Genomic DNA, 13,819 nt, shown 5'->3' with positions numbered 1-13,819 from the left:
ACCGCTAGACATGTCTCAGTCAAACTTGACCTTTCTTATGACCAGGTGCCAAGAACCTGTACATTATATATCTATCAAGGGATGCCTGAAGCGGCTCCCTGCTGCAGGTAAGTAAGACATGGTGATGGCCACAGTGAAGAAAGGCAAGCCAGAGCTCTGAAAGACATTTTTTTCTTTCTTTCTTTTTTCCTAATAAAACTATTAGAAAGTGATCACGTCCTGTCCTCTTTCTTTTATGCCTCGGTTGCCCCCCGGGGTTGAGTAAGTCCATGCAACTAGAATGTTCTAAGACAATTACAGCAGAGGTTGTTTAGAGTTTACAGACCTGCTGGGGTTAAGTGGTCCTATATAGTCGGAATACTGGTTTTAGTAAAACCTGAGGGAATTTTCACTAATATCTGAACTACTTTGTTTCCTCCTTAAAAAGATCCATCTGTTTGCTCTCCATCCCTTACATTTTTGAGCCCGATTTATTTTTTTTATGTTTTAAGGTGGCAATAAGTAGTTTTGGTCCAAAACTAGCAAGCGAACTAAAAAGGCATGCAAACCCAATCAACAGACCAGTTGGCTCTGATATAAACTTGCCAACACACTAACTGGTGTCTCTTGGCAGTATAGCTGGCAATGTAATGCTGCGAAAGCTTTTGCATTGTTTTCCAGCCTGGAACCTAGAACTACATACTGCATATCCTGGATAGCTAGTGAGAAAGACAAATTGTCAAAAGACAAAAGTGTTAATCTGTCCTTCACATGACTATATGCTATCAAAATTAATTTAAAGATGGTACCAAAACTAGTTGCCTTTAATACCATACTTCAAAAAGTGTCAAATTGTTGCCTAGTGTTACTTAAAACCCTTAAAGGACTATATCCCTGTGGAGGGATATGTACATTTTTGTTCTTGCCAATAAGCCTTTAAAGCTCTGAGTTTTTGTCCTAGAGTCATAAAAAGAACACCCCTAGAAACCTATAGTCTTCTACATATATGGCGCTTTTGCATGAATGTTTTTAGTTAGAGGAAATATACAAAAACATCAAGGCATGTCAGAGTACCTTAAAAAGTCTAACAGGCCTCAGTCCTTTAAGAGGCATATATTTTGGAAGTAATCTTTCATGTGAAGCCTGTCTGTGTGCCCTTAACTGCATACGGAACGCCGAGGGTCTAGGATGCCAGGCTACTGTTGTGCCCTTAACTGCATACGGAACGCCGAGGGTCTAGGATGCCAGGCTACTGTTGTGCCCTTAACTGCATACGGAACGCCGAGGGTCTAGGATGCCAGACTACTGTTGTGGCACCCTAGCGAGACATGGATGATTGAGAGTGCCCATTTGATAACACCAATGACATAGTCATGATCGTTTTTTAAATGATTAAACATTCAGAGGTGTTCGGTGGGGTTGGTGGTGCATTTTGTTTTGAGTGTAGTGCCACACTGGGTTCCTAGAAGATGAAGAGTTTATATCCCAACCTGTGTCCTCAAGCCTAGCCAAGGAATGAAACTCCACAGTGGAAAGATTGTTTACTTGGTGACGGTGTAGAATAGGTCTTCACCCAAGAGAGAGGGGGAGATAACTTGCCAAGTCGAAAGAATAATTAGGGTACAGATACCATGTATGCGGTGGATAGATTTCTCCAGTACTGACATGTGCGCTAAAAGGAGTACACCTTCAAATGAGGTTTTGAATGAAAATATACAGCCTGCGGTGTCTTTGGGGGATAAGGCTGAGGAACTTCATGGGAGTGGTTGTGTGTGTGTGTGTGTGTGTGGGGGGGGGGATGAATTGAAAACCAGACTGAGAATCACTACATTTGTTTCCTATTGGCAATCACACCTTGGCCAGAATCTAATCAGAACTCTGCTGTTGCAAAATTGCCTGAATAAATTGAGGCCTTGGAGTCATACTTGCTCTCAAAGCTCTGCATTGTAGTACAGGCGGAGGAGCCAGACACTGGCGCTGCATGGACACAGTGCCCTCTACTGGTGGAAAAAATCAATGCATAAGTATTACACAACGAGGCTGGGTTCTTGTACAGCTTTTGTGGAGAATCAGCTGTAATTATATTGAATATCTCAAAAAACTTAACAGTGACGATGTTAATATGTACAACACACTTGACATTTGACTTGAAGCTTACTAAAAAAGAAACTCCTAGATTAAACAAGATTGTGCTCTGTAGAAGGCAAAGACTCAAGATGTTTTCCCGGAATATTCTGGAATTCCAACTCGTCAGATGACTTCGAACGGCAGGCCCCTGCGTCATCCTGTGTTCTGTTTAACCAGGCATTGAGATCGATGGCGTACACACATTTTTTCGGTTGACTTTGACATACCATTGAGCCACATAGTTTCTGAAAACATGTAAAACATTTCTTAAAAGTTTCTTTTCTTTTTTTTACACACACACACATTCTCATAATAGAAACACTTAAATACAATAGAAAATGAGTCTCTTTGAATTTTGTAGTGAGTGGATCCTGGTGTGAACTGCAGGATGAATCGTGTCCGGTCTGGGGCTCCCATCAGCTGGTTGTTCTCCACAGCCATTCCCCAGAGGAGCCTGGGACTTTATGTCCTCAGCTGTTTGTGCTGCTATTTCAGAAGCCATTCATTCACTGAAAGGGAAATTACAGACAGACTGGATTTAAAATGCACCTTGGCAAGTCAACCCATTACATTATCTAATGCCCAAGTGATTGCTTCTGTATGCTATTAACATAGCTGCTGATAAATGTGTTACTTTTTAATAAGCGACCAAATGTAACACTCTACAAAGTGCAATTGCATTCTAGGCAAATGAAAGGTGTGAAGAAAGTGTGATACCAAAGTAAAAATGAAGGCAAGAAAATCCAAAGATATATTTGGTAATATAACATTTGTTCTTTCCTCCACCTACCCACCCACACACAAAACAGTATGTGGTGTTCAGATATGTTTGTTGGGTAAGGCACACACACACACATTTCTGCATCTTCTAAACAACAAATGCACACATACACACAGTCTGCCTTAATGTTAACTAAACACACACACCTCTGCAACATTTGAACACTACCATTTGAAGACAAACACACAAACTATTTTTTTAAAAGAACTACCTTTAACATGTACACACACACTTCCTTAATGTTAACTAAACACACACACCTCTGCAACATTTGAACACTACCATTTGAAGACAAACACACAAACAATGTTTTAAAAAGAACTACCTTAAACATGTACACACACACACTTCCTTAACCTCTAAATAGCAGATAGACACACACACCACACAAACATACATATACATTTCCACTCATGAATATGCCCACCTCTGTACTGGGGCCTCTGAAGGCGGTTGTTGGGGCAGTCGCGTCCGCGCTGTGTGAAGTTGATGTTGGTGCGGATGCAACGCAGGTTGAGGGCCTGCACCGGACGCATGTTATCACTCATGCTCAGGAAAATGTCAGACGGCTGGTTCTGACTGAGCAGCCTCAGAGACTGCATCTGCGATGCGGAAAAAGATAGAGGGAGAGAGAGGGGGGGGGGGGGGGGGAGTGGTAAAGAGAGAAAAAGAGAGCAGAGGGAGTGAGACATAGAGAGAGAGAGAGAGAGAGAGAGGAGGGGGAGGGAAGTGGTAAAGAGAGAAAAAGAGAGCAGAGGGAGCGAGACATAAAGAGAGAGAGAGAGAGAGAGAGGAGGGGTGAGGAAGTCATGAGGAGGAGAGTGATGGCGAGAGGTACAGAGAGCAGAGGGGTTTGATGGAGAGATGGAGAGCGAGGGAGGGGGAAGTAGTAAAGAGAGAAAAAGAGAGCAGAGGGGTTTGATGGAGAGATAGAGAGCGAGGATGGGAAGTCATAAAGGATGAAGAGAGTAAAGGGAATGAGAAAGACGGAGAGCAAGAGAGGGGGAAGGTGAGGAAGACGTAGAGGAGTGATGGGGAGAGGCAACGGCAGCAGGTAGGTTTGATAGAAAGGGAAGAGAGAAAACGAGAGAGAGGGGAAGAGAGAGAGAGAGAGAGAGAGAGGGAGAGAGGGAGGGAGGGAGTCGAGGAGGCACGAGTTGTATTATTAATTAGACTAGCAGAGTATTCCAGGGCAGGTGATATCACCAGGGGATATGAGGGGTGGAAAAAAACTGAAAGATGATGTTTATCTGCAAAAGGGAAAGCACCAGAATATAATGAATACATCTTTCTTTTACACTGCGAACACCCTCACAACAGTGGATGTTCCCAGACACTCTGTGTTCAAACACGGCTCCCACTAATTTAACATAAATAGCTCAAAACCTATGCCATGCCTCCACTGTCCCCCAGTCCACTAAAAACAGTTTAGGCAAGGCTCATTTGAATGAGGTACTTAACATCCTCGCTATATACCTTAGATGCACTCCAAAAGGTCCACCCACTGAATAATTCATTTGTGATGGGAGAATAGAACATGAACATGTCAACCACTCAACCAAGAGATCTATAAAAAGCCTATTGGTTTGCGCTCAGCATCATAAAGTATTCCAGCACTGGCTGGACTGGCCACTAGAGGGACTTACTAATCAGCTCCTGCTGAAAGGCTGCAGGCATAAAACACTGGCCAGGTCCCAGCGGAGTGTGTGGTGAGTGTGGATGTGAATGTGAGAGGGTGTGTGTGCATGTGCATGTGCATGTGGTGGTGCTGCTGGTGGTGGTGGAAGGGCACTCTGCAGCCTCTGTTGCATACTAAATCGTTCAAGATAATCATTATGGTAGGAGTGGTGTCCGTGACTGTGTGTGTATGTGGATGAAATTGTGTATAATAATCTGAACAGGGTTGTTTTAGCGTGTGAGTGTGTGTGTGTGTGTGTGTGTGTGTGTGTGTGAGAGAGAGAGTGTGTGTATGAAAGGGGTGTGCCCACCTGCAGCCGTGTAATATACACCGGCTTGTTCATGATTATCCAGGTGGCGGTCTCAAGGCACGGGGGGATGGTCAAGGAGCCCTCGTAAGTGATGAAGCGAGACGTCTCGGGGTAGAGCTCCTTCATGTTCAGGCCCATGAGCAAGAACGCGTCGTCTGAGGAGGGGGAAAGCAGGGAGGTGCAAGCCAGCAGCACAGCAGCACAGCAGCACAGCAGCACAGCGAGGAGCCAGAGAAAAGAGAATACAAAAACAAAAGATGGCTCGCTTATGGTGAGGAGAAATATTGTTCTTTGGGATTCATGTGGTTTGGGGTGAATACGAATACAACGTGAATATAAATATCGAATAGTCCGAGGTCTTCAGGGTCATGGGATCATGAGGGGAAGGGAGACAAAAGAATTTAATGTCAGAAGAACAAAGGATAAAGCATAAGCCTTCAAATATCACAGAGCCCAAGGACACTTACGCTTATAGGTTATTCGTGTGATGGTCTCTCTGACAAGCATGCGGTTTAGGAATGAATTTGAAGAATCAGCTATCTGTAAAACAGACGGATTTAAATTAACATCAAGCCGTAAAAGCGGCAGAACAATAGTAAAACATCACTACAGTTTTTTCATCACCGGCATAAAAAATACATCAACGTACCACTGAATATGGTCTTACTCCAAAGAGATCAAACATCTTACAGTTGTGAGTGTGTGTGTGTGTGTACGCACGCAGGTCTGTGTGTACGTGAGAATATTTTTCTATGTGTTTGTGTGCTTCTGTTTGTGTGTGCGCGTGTGTGTGTGCGTGCATGCATGTGTGTGTGTGTGTGTGTGTGTGTGTGTGTGTGTGTGTTTTGTGTGTGCGTGTGCCTGTGTGTGTGTTTTTCTGTTTTTCCATCACAGCACCACCTGGATGGTTGACTAACCTTCAGGAACATGGACACGACTGCTATTCCATTTGGACTCTTGGCAGCTTCGCTGTAGTTTAAATACAAATCGTGGTTGTAATGAATGAGCTGCACCTACATATGAGAGAGCGCAGAGCACGAGCGAGAACGGGAGAGGGGGAGAGAGAGAGAGAGAGAGAGAGAGAGAGAGGGAGAGGGGGAGAGAAAAGCAAAAAAGAGAGGGAGAAAACATAATTCATGAGTCACACTTTTTTGTGTAGAAAACCCATTAGTCCACTTGAGTTATTCCAGGGCTTGTTTACAGGCAAAGGCTTGTTTACTGCACAGGATATGAAACAGAGTTTTCTCGTTATTAGTAGAGTGTCGCAGGAAAAAAAAATAAAAAAAATAAGGCTTGCAAGACTGGTGCATTAGTGGCTCTCCAGCCGAAATCAATTTGATGCAGCTAAATGTGGTGCCATGAGGGTTAAGGCTCTGCTGACGCTGCTCCTTATCCCCCCCCCCCCCCTGCCCCAGCATGGCTCAGATCTCTATCCAGGCTGGTATGGACGGACAAAAAACCACAACTATAGTCATTAATTACAATGAACGTGCCTGTCTCGACTATAATGAAGCTGTTAGGATGCAAATTGCTGGTGCTCCCCAACAACCCCTGTTTTGACAGAAACTGAGACTGTGGATTATGGGAATGAATGATGGTGGTGAGGAGGATAGGGAGAGTTACACCCAGCGATGGGGAGGATCACTGGGGATATCGTTCTCATCTCTCATCTCTCATCTCTCCTCGGAGCCTCGGCTACGCGTGTGGACTGTAGGAGAAGCGTTTGTGTCGGTGATGGAGGCGCTTGTTCATTGCTTAAAAATGAACTGTGTTTTTGTCGGAAGCTTCCAGGATTCATTCATCAAACAAATGTTAGTTCACATAACGGCGCCAGTTGCGAATTATGTCTAAAATACAGCATGGAAAAGAAAAGATAATTTTCCCCTGTGGAAACTCCCAGCCGTGCCATCTGCATTAAGATTAGAATTCTCTTTTCTTTTCTCAAACTTTAACAATGAAACTACCTGTCCCTTTTTCTTCCAATTTCTTTGGGCCGAATCGGCCACAATAAAGCACATCCAGCAGCATCACGGTACCGCATCTACGTCAGTCTGGGAATAAGCGAGCCAGCACATTTCTCCTATAATATATTTTCTTTCAATCTCATCCCTGCACTCCTGCCCCAAGCGCAAATCCACAAACGCAGTTTTAGATGCCTGGCCACAGATGCCTCAGAGTTGCGCAACCCTGTTAAATTTTTAATAGATCTGTTCTGTGTAATTAATAGCAGCAGACTGGAGCCCCTGAATTAATCCTTGATTTTTCTCATTGGAAATCATCAAACAGGTTCTGGCTGAGATCCGTATCTCGCCTGCAAGAGACTGGAGATCAACATCGTTCAGATTTCGGGCTGTGATCTACTCTGACAATCTGACAGCTCAAGGGTGACATATTGCTGATGAATGATAGGTTTGAGTGAACAGAAATATGAATGGCTGTGATCTGTATTCATGGCACATGCCTATTTGTCCACAGTAGCACCGATTTTCACCCAGGACACTGATACACGAGAACAAATTAAAGCAGGCAGTGTATGATGAACGCATACATCTACACGAGTCTGCCCACTGAGTACCGAACGACACTCGGCTAATCCTCTGGCTCCTACAAGGCATTTAGAAAACAGATTAAGCAAATGATGGTATATCTGAAGACTGATGCTACACACTTGGATCTGTTTAATGTAGAACATTCTCTCTGATCCTTGCCCCCATTTGTGCAAATGATGACAATGACATGGGTGATTAGCTCTCATTTAGGATCACACACACATATGCATTTTATGCCTATACCTGATCAGCAGACAGTTTAAAGGGATCGTTCACCCAGTAATGAAATGTATGTAATGGCCTACTCATTCTGTAAGTAGATATACTGCATATTAGATTTTCCTTTCCCCTATGAATCACAAAAATGCTGAGATAGAATAGTATTAGAGAAGCTGTTTTTCTTAACTGCAGCAGTAAATGAAGAGTGTTTCTTCTCCGGGTATTCGGCTGAAAGGCTCATACGGAACAGAACAACCAAGCCTTTCACTACCGTCCAAAAGAAAATGGCACATTTTCCATGAAAACTCATATTTTCTTATCAAACAAGGTGTCAAAATCAATCAAAATATAGTGAAGACATGAACAAAGGCAGAAACATTGATTTTGGCTTGAAATAACCATTTTGTGCTCGAAACTGTCCTTTCATCGAAGAAATCTCCCGTTTGCAGCAATTAGAAACTTTGCAGCATCACAGCTTGACTGCATCTTCACTAAATAGGTCTTGCATAATTTGGAGCGATGCTTTGGGTCGCTGTCTTGTCGTAGGATAAAATTGGCTCCAGTCAAGTGGCATCCACAGGGTGTAGCATGGCGATGGCGTCATGGTGAAATGGAGTTAAAGCCCTTCTCGTTAAAGATTCATTTCACTCTGTACAAATTACATACTTTACCAGCACGAAAGCTCACTCAGACCATTTCAAGCCCTCCTATGGCATATTTCCTTTCGCTCTACACCTCACAAGGTTTCCACTCTGTGATCCTAACACCTCTGATTCGATCTGTCTGTCTATAACATATAACATTTTCACCTCCCATCTAGTATCGGGGTTTCTTTTTGTCCATTTCAGTCTTTTCCTCTCATTAGCCAGTCTGGGATATGGCTTTTTCTTTGAAACTCCGCCTGGAAGGCCAGCATTCTAGAGCCTCCTCGCTGCTGACAACGAGACTGGTGTGTTACGGGTTCTATTTTAATAAAACTGCCAGCTGAGGACCTGTAAGGCATCCGTTTCTCCAACTAGAGATTCTGCTGTTCAGATCCACCTGCACTGTTGTGTACCAGAGCACCCCCCCCCCCCTCCCCCCTCCCCCCTTCTCTTTGTGTGCTGGTTAAAGCTGGTTTGTACTTTGGGATACTGTGAGCACCTTTGTACGTTTCTTGCCAGTTTCCTTCATGGAATAGCCTTAAATCTTTAGAACAATAATAGGCAGATGGATTTCTGAAGAAAACGCTTTCGTTGTAATCAGCTTCAGACCATGATCAATTCCAGACGTGCTGATGCTCCAGATACTCAAGTAGCCCAAAGAAGGCCAGTTTTACTGCACCAACATCATGTGCCATTGAATACACTACACTATATTTCTGATTGGTTTTAGTTGATTTTAGTTTTAGTTGATCAGTTTGATTAAAAAAAAATGCAGCTATTCCAAAACTTTGGCACAGTTGAGTAGATAAGGACTTTTATTTTTCAATTTTGCAGAGTTCTCCCTCTTAATCCGAACTGACAGAAAGCGAGGCCAGGCATCTTTTCAGCACCCCCATACTGTGAATAAAAAACCCATGGTTATGGTGTCGCTGTTGCAGATAAAGCTGTCTCCAGCCCGAGAGAACTGCATTTCTCAGTGAATCCTGGGGTGCATTCAAATCACAACGCTGATTCCTCTCAGGGTTTTTTAAAACGATGATCTCAGCACTCCTGCATCCTTTGAAAGCAAAGCGTGGTCAAATGAATGAAAGCCTTGGTTACTTCTAGAACTCTCTCATAAGGGTTCCCTGGTCAATCAGCTGTGAGTAACCGGTCACAGGCCTGAATAACTCTGTGCTGAGGAAGGCTTGTGCGTGCAGCTGGTAGCTATTTTAAAACGCGTCTACAAACACGGCTTTTTGTCATAAGGGGGGGGGGGGGGGACGTTACGCTCTACCACACGATGCCACCTCCAGGTCCAGGTAGCAGCTGCCTTTGGAGTGAATCTGGACTGCGCCTGAGCCAGAACCTGATCCTAGGTCAGCTGCTAAGTGGGCCAGTCCCTAGTCTCACCTCTCCGGGGAACGCCTGGCCGTTGAGCAGGTGCTCGGAGCCTTGGTTGTCCTCGCTGCCGAAGTGCATGCGGATCTCCTCCAGCCGGTAGCCGTAGCTCAGCGGCCCGCCGGAGATGTTGACCAGGTGGGACTTATCGGGCCGGAAGGACACGTGTCGGCCGGTGTTGTACATGGTTCCGCTGATCTGCGGAGGGAAACAAGGGTGAACTGTGAGGAGGCCGGCGTGAAGAGCTGGGGGCTGGGGGCTGGGGGTGGGGACGGGGGGACTGGAGAGAGTAGAGTGTGCAGCAAGAATGGTGTGCTCTGTTAGGCGTGAGTTTAAACCCTCCCCAGGAGGTTCTTAAGTAGCGTACATGATGCTTTCACTGTTACATGTCCGAGTTGGCCACACGTGTGTTATCTCACAGCAGAACACCACATGTGCGGTCCAATGCGATTACCGTGTATCATGTACTCATCACTGTAAACTATAGGCTATCAGGACCTTAGCTTAAAATCAAGTTAGATAAACCAGCATGTGTGTGGTATGCATTTTCACCTGAGGCCACAGAGGAAAAAAATGTAATCCATGATTTGGATAGATGTGGAGATTATAGGCAACCACCAAACCGCCTCATACCTGCACACTCCAATAAACGGACACACACACACACACACACACACACACACACACACACATTCACACCTGATCTACCTAAGGCAGCTTCCGCACTGAGGAAGAAAACAAACTGGTTATATACAACAACATAATCTAACCGCAGTCATAACATAAGGTATGCTGTTTCATGCGGCAGCACAGGCAGTTCCTGCGTGAGGAGGCCACAGTGTTAAGTGCAAGGGACGGATGATAGAAGAGGGAGAGGGGGAGAGAACAGAGAGGGAGAGATATGGCTCAGATGATGAAAGATGGCACTTTGAAGGTGAAGGAGAGTTGTGTTCGCAGCTGTCGGCACACTCGCGCATGAATCTTAATAGAGTCGTTTATAACGAGGTAATCTGGTTTGGGTTAGGGTTAGCAGGAGAATATATCGCCGAGGTTTCCCGGCAAGGGTGGGGGTGTAATCAATTTTATTTGACACATTGTTTTAATAGGCTTCCAGCGAGAGGCCGTAATTTCCATCATGGTGCATAATGTAGGGGGGAATCAAATGAGTGTGAGATAGGCGGCGGGCAGCCGGCCGGAGCAGCCCGGCAGTCTGCTGACAGCATTATGAATTGTGTGCAGCATCGCTGTGACAACAGCAGCTCTAATTACCAGCCAGTACAGTCACTCAACTCACTCACTTCCTGTATCGCCTTGCACCCTGACCTATGGGGCAGGTGGAGCACTGCTCAACACGGCTGATAAGCTTAATAACTCTCTCAGTCATGCGCGCACACACACACACACACACACACACACACACACACACACACACGCACACACACGCACAGACACACGCATACACACCACACGCGCACACACACACACACACACACACACACACACACATTTATATTTCTCAGTTGCTGTGATGTATTTTTTTTTGTGTGTGGAAAAAGTGCAGTGTGTTTATAATTGTTGTCAGCGCGGCTACAATAACTTTATTAATATAATGCAACACTAATATGCTTTGAGCAGCAACACCACTGCCACCCACCGCCTGTCACTTTCTCTATTTCTGTTTGTGTGTGTGCTGGAAGAAGAGCCAGGGAGACGTTCCGTCTTCAGGAATTAGGCTCACAGAATCGGTTTATGGCTCGGGCCGAGCCACTGTGTTTGTTTCCCATTGACAGAGGCTGTGTATAAACACTGGAGTTTTTAAAAAAAAAATTCGCAAACACTGAACAGACAGCTAGAGGACCACGAGGAACAATCTGCTGAAAAAAAAAGTGTATGGGGATTAGAATCACGGACTGCACCTTTAAGACTATGAATACTGGCCTGCCACTCGAACAACCAACAACACAGACACCCCATTAGTGGCGGCAGACTCGCATGCACCTTCACATATAAACTCCATTTAGGTCATCTCCAGCACGCACGCACGCACACACATGCACGCACACACACACACACACACACACACACACACACACACACACACACACACACACACACACACACACACACACACACACACACACACACACACACACACACACACACACGCACGTCTGTCTCTGAGGACCCTCTCCATTCAGGCACACATGGGCGCCTCTTTCGCGGAGCGTGCTCCCACTCGGCTGCGAGTCAACGCGACGCGCCCGATGCATTATTAAACACCACGGAGGCGCAGTGCCGCACCGGCGGCCCCCTTTTCACCGGCGCACGCAGCCCGTCCCGACTCTGGCAACTTTGTCGGAGAAAATTTCTCCTCTGACGGGCCAGGGTGGGCACAGATGGTGGAGCTGCCTAATCTCTTCCAACAGATGCACAGCTACATTAATCATAGGGCAGGGCTTTAAATGAGGAATTAACTCTTTGCTTTCTCCTCTGGATGGCCCTGTCATGTGGGGAAAGCTAATCCTTTAGCCAGGCATTGACTTTTTGAAAGGAATGAATACATCAAAATAAATAAATAAGGAAATATATATATATATATATATATATACAGTATGTATATAAGTGTGTGTGTGTGTGGGTCAGTGTGTGGGTGTATGTGTAGCTCTTATCTTGCTTTATCTTCCTTGAGCCTGTCTCCATGGTTTCCGCAGGTTGTGTAGGTGTTGAAGGACACCCGTGAGGCCAGGGGAGTTGGTGAATGAGGGTTTGATGGTGATACGGCAGTGAGAGAGAGTGTATGTAAAAATTATGCTTGGCTACAGCCATGTATGTGTGTCTTTGCAAATGTTAACATTTACATATTTCATGTGCCCCTATATATGGTGTGTGTGTGTGTGTGTGTGTGTGTGTGTGTGTGTGTGTGTGTGTGTGTGTGTGTGTGTGTGTGTGTGTGTGTGTGTGTGTGTGTGTGTGTGTGTGTGTGTGTGTGTGTGTGAGAGAGAGAGAGAGAGAGAGAGAGAGAGAGATCATGTATGCACACACTGCATGCGTCAGCCCTGAACACACAGAAGCCAGCGTGCCTCTCCCTCATCACGGTTGACTTGAGGGTTCCTGTGGGGTGAGACCATGGCCTTGACCTGTGGCTGACATTCCTGCTGGAAGCGCTGTGGTATCTGAACGACATTTGGCAGGAAACGAACGCTGAGATTACGATCAGCACGGGCGCATCCACTCGCATGATCCCCGTGGTCAGTCACGGGCAAACGGCCAGATAGGCTGACACCACACGAGGGACACCACTAATGATCACCATGTCAAGTGAGGAGCATGTTGTTGGAGGATAGAGGTAAATACCATGTCAGCCTTAGGGGGGCAGGGGAATTAAAACGCCATATTACTGACATATTGGCATATAAATTGTAACAGAGTGGAATACACACCAAATGCCAAATCTGTCTTTTATAGTTGGAATGTTGGTGCTTTCAATGCAATGCTGAAAATATTGACGAGCTACGAGAATAACAAGAGAAAAGCAAACCATTTTTTTTTTTTAGGCTTTGAAGACTTCTCCAATCTTTGAAGTAACGCTTTTAAAATAACGCTGCAAGTCTTTGAAAGATTTCACCTTTTTAAAAGACACTGAACAGGACAGATATCGACGAGTCATGATCATGTCAAATCAGGGCTAATTATGGTTACGTAAAAACAGGTCTCTGGTGAATCCTCCCTTTAACTGGCACCCTGGGGTGGAATTTGTAGACACAGAGAGTGGAGGCAGTGGAGCTCATTTGTATCAAGCATATGGATTTGCTAATTTTTTGCTAGTGGGCACTGTTTAACCACAGGCAGGTCTAATTAGTGGAATCATCTGGCATATTTTAAGGGTGAAAAAAGAAACATGGAAGTCCTTTTTTCCATGCCCTGATTCCTGCTACACTGAGCCTTACATACATAATGTTCATTTAACTACGCTTCCAATGCCTCCTCTAAGATTAATAGATTGTCTAGTCTATATATCCATCTATCCTTCCATCCATCCATCCATCCATCCTTCCATCCATCCATCTATCCATCCATCCATCCATCAATCCATCCATCAATCCATCCATCCATGCTTTTATTCATCTATCCATCCTCCCATCTACAGCTGTG

At 45.1% G+C, this 13,819-nt stretch overlaps 1 protein-coding gene across 1 annotated transcript in view; it reads right to left on the bottom strand.

Annotated features, from left to right (window-relative positions):
* Window positions 1–2,024: 2,024 nt before the first annotated feature.
* Window positions 2,025–13,819, bottom strand: part of LOC105907875 (carbonic anhydrase-related protein 10-like) — a 28,155-nt gene continuing 16,360 nt past the window's right edge. The window contains exons 4-9 of the mRNA XM_012836279.3: window positions 9,680–9,865; window positions 5,793–5,888; window positions 5,343–5,415; window positions 4,876–5,030; window positions 3,315–3,489; window positions 2,025–2,615 (exon numbers count right to left, since the gene is read on the bottom strand). Coding sequence (XP_012691733.1) covers window positions 2,593–2,615; window positions 3,315–3,489; window positions 4,876–5,030; window positions 5,343–5,415; window positions 5,793–5,888; window positions 9,680–9,865 — 708 coding nt within the window. The 3' untranslated portion in view covers window positions 2,025–2,592. The remainder of the gene's footprint in view (window positions 2,616–3,314; window positions 3,490–4,875; window positions 5,031–5,342; window positions 5,416–5,792; window positions 5,889–9,679; window positions 9,866–13,819) is intronic.

This window comes from Clupea harengus, chromosome 1 (genome assembly GCF_900700415.2).
Source record: "Clupea harengus chromosome 1, Ch_v2.0.2, whole genome shotgun sequence".
Taxonomy (NCBI): Eukaryota; Metazoa; Chordata; class Actinopteri; order Clupeiformes; family Clupeidae; genus Clupea; species Clupea harengus.
Note: the sequence above shows the minus strand (reverse complement) of the source record. Positions and strands in the feature narration are given on the sequence as shown.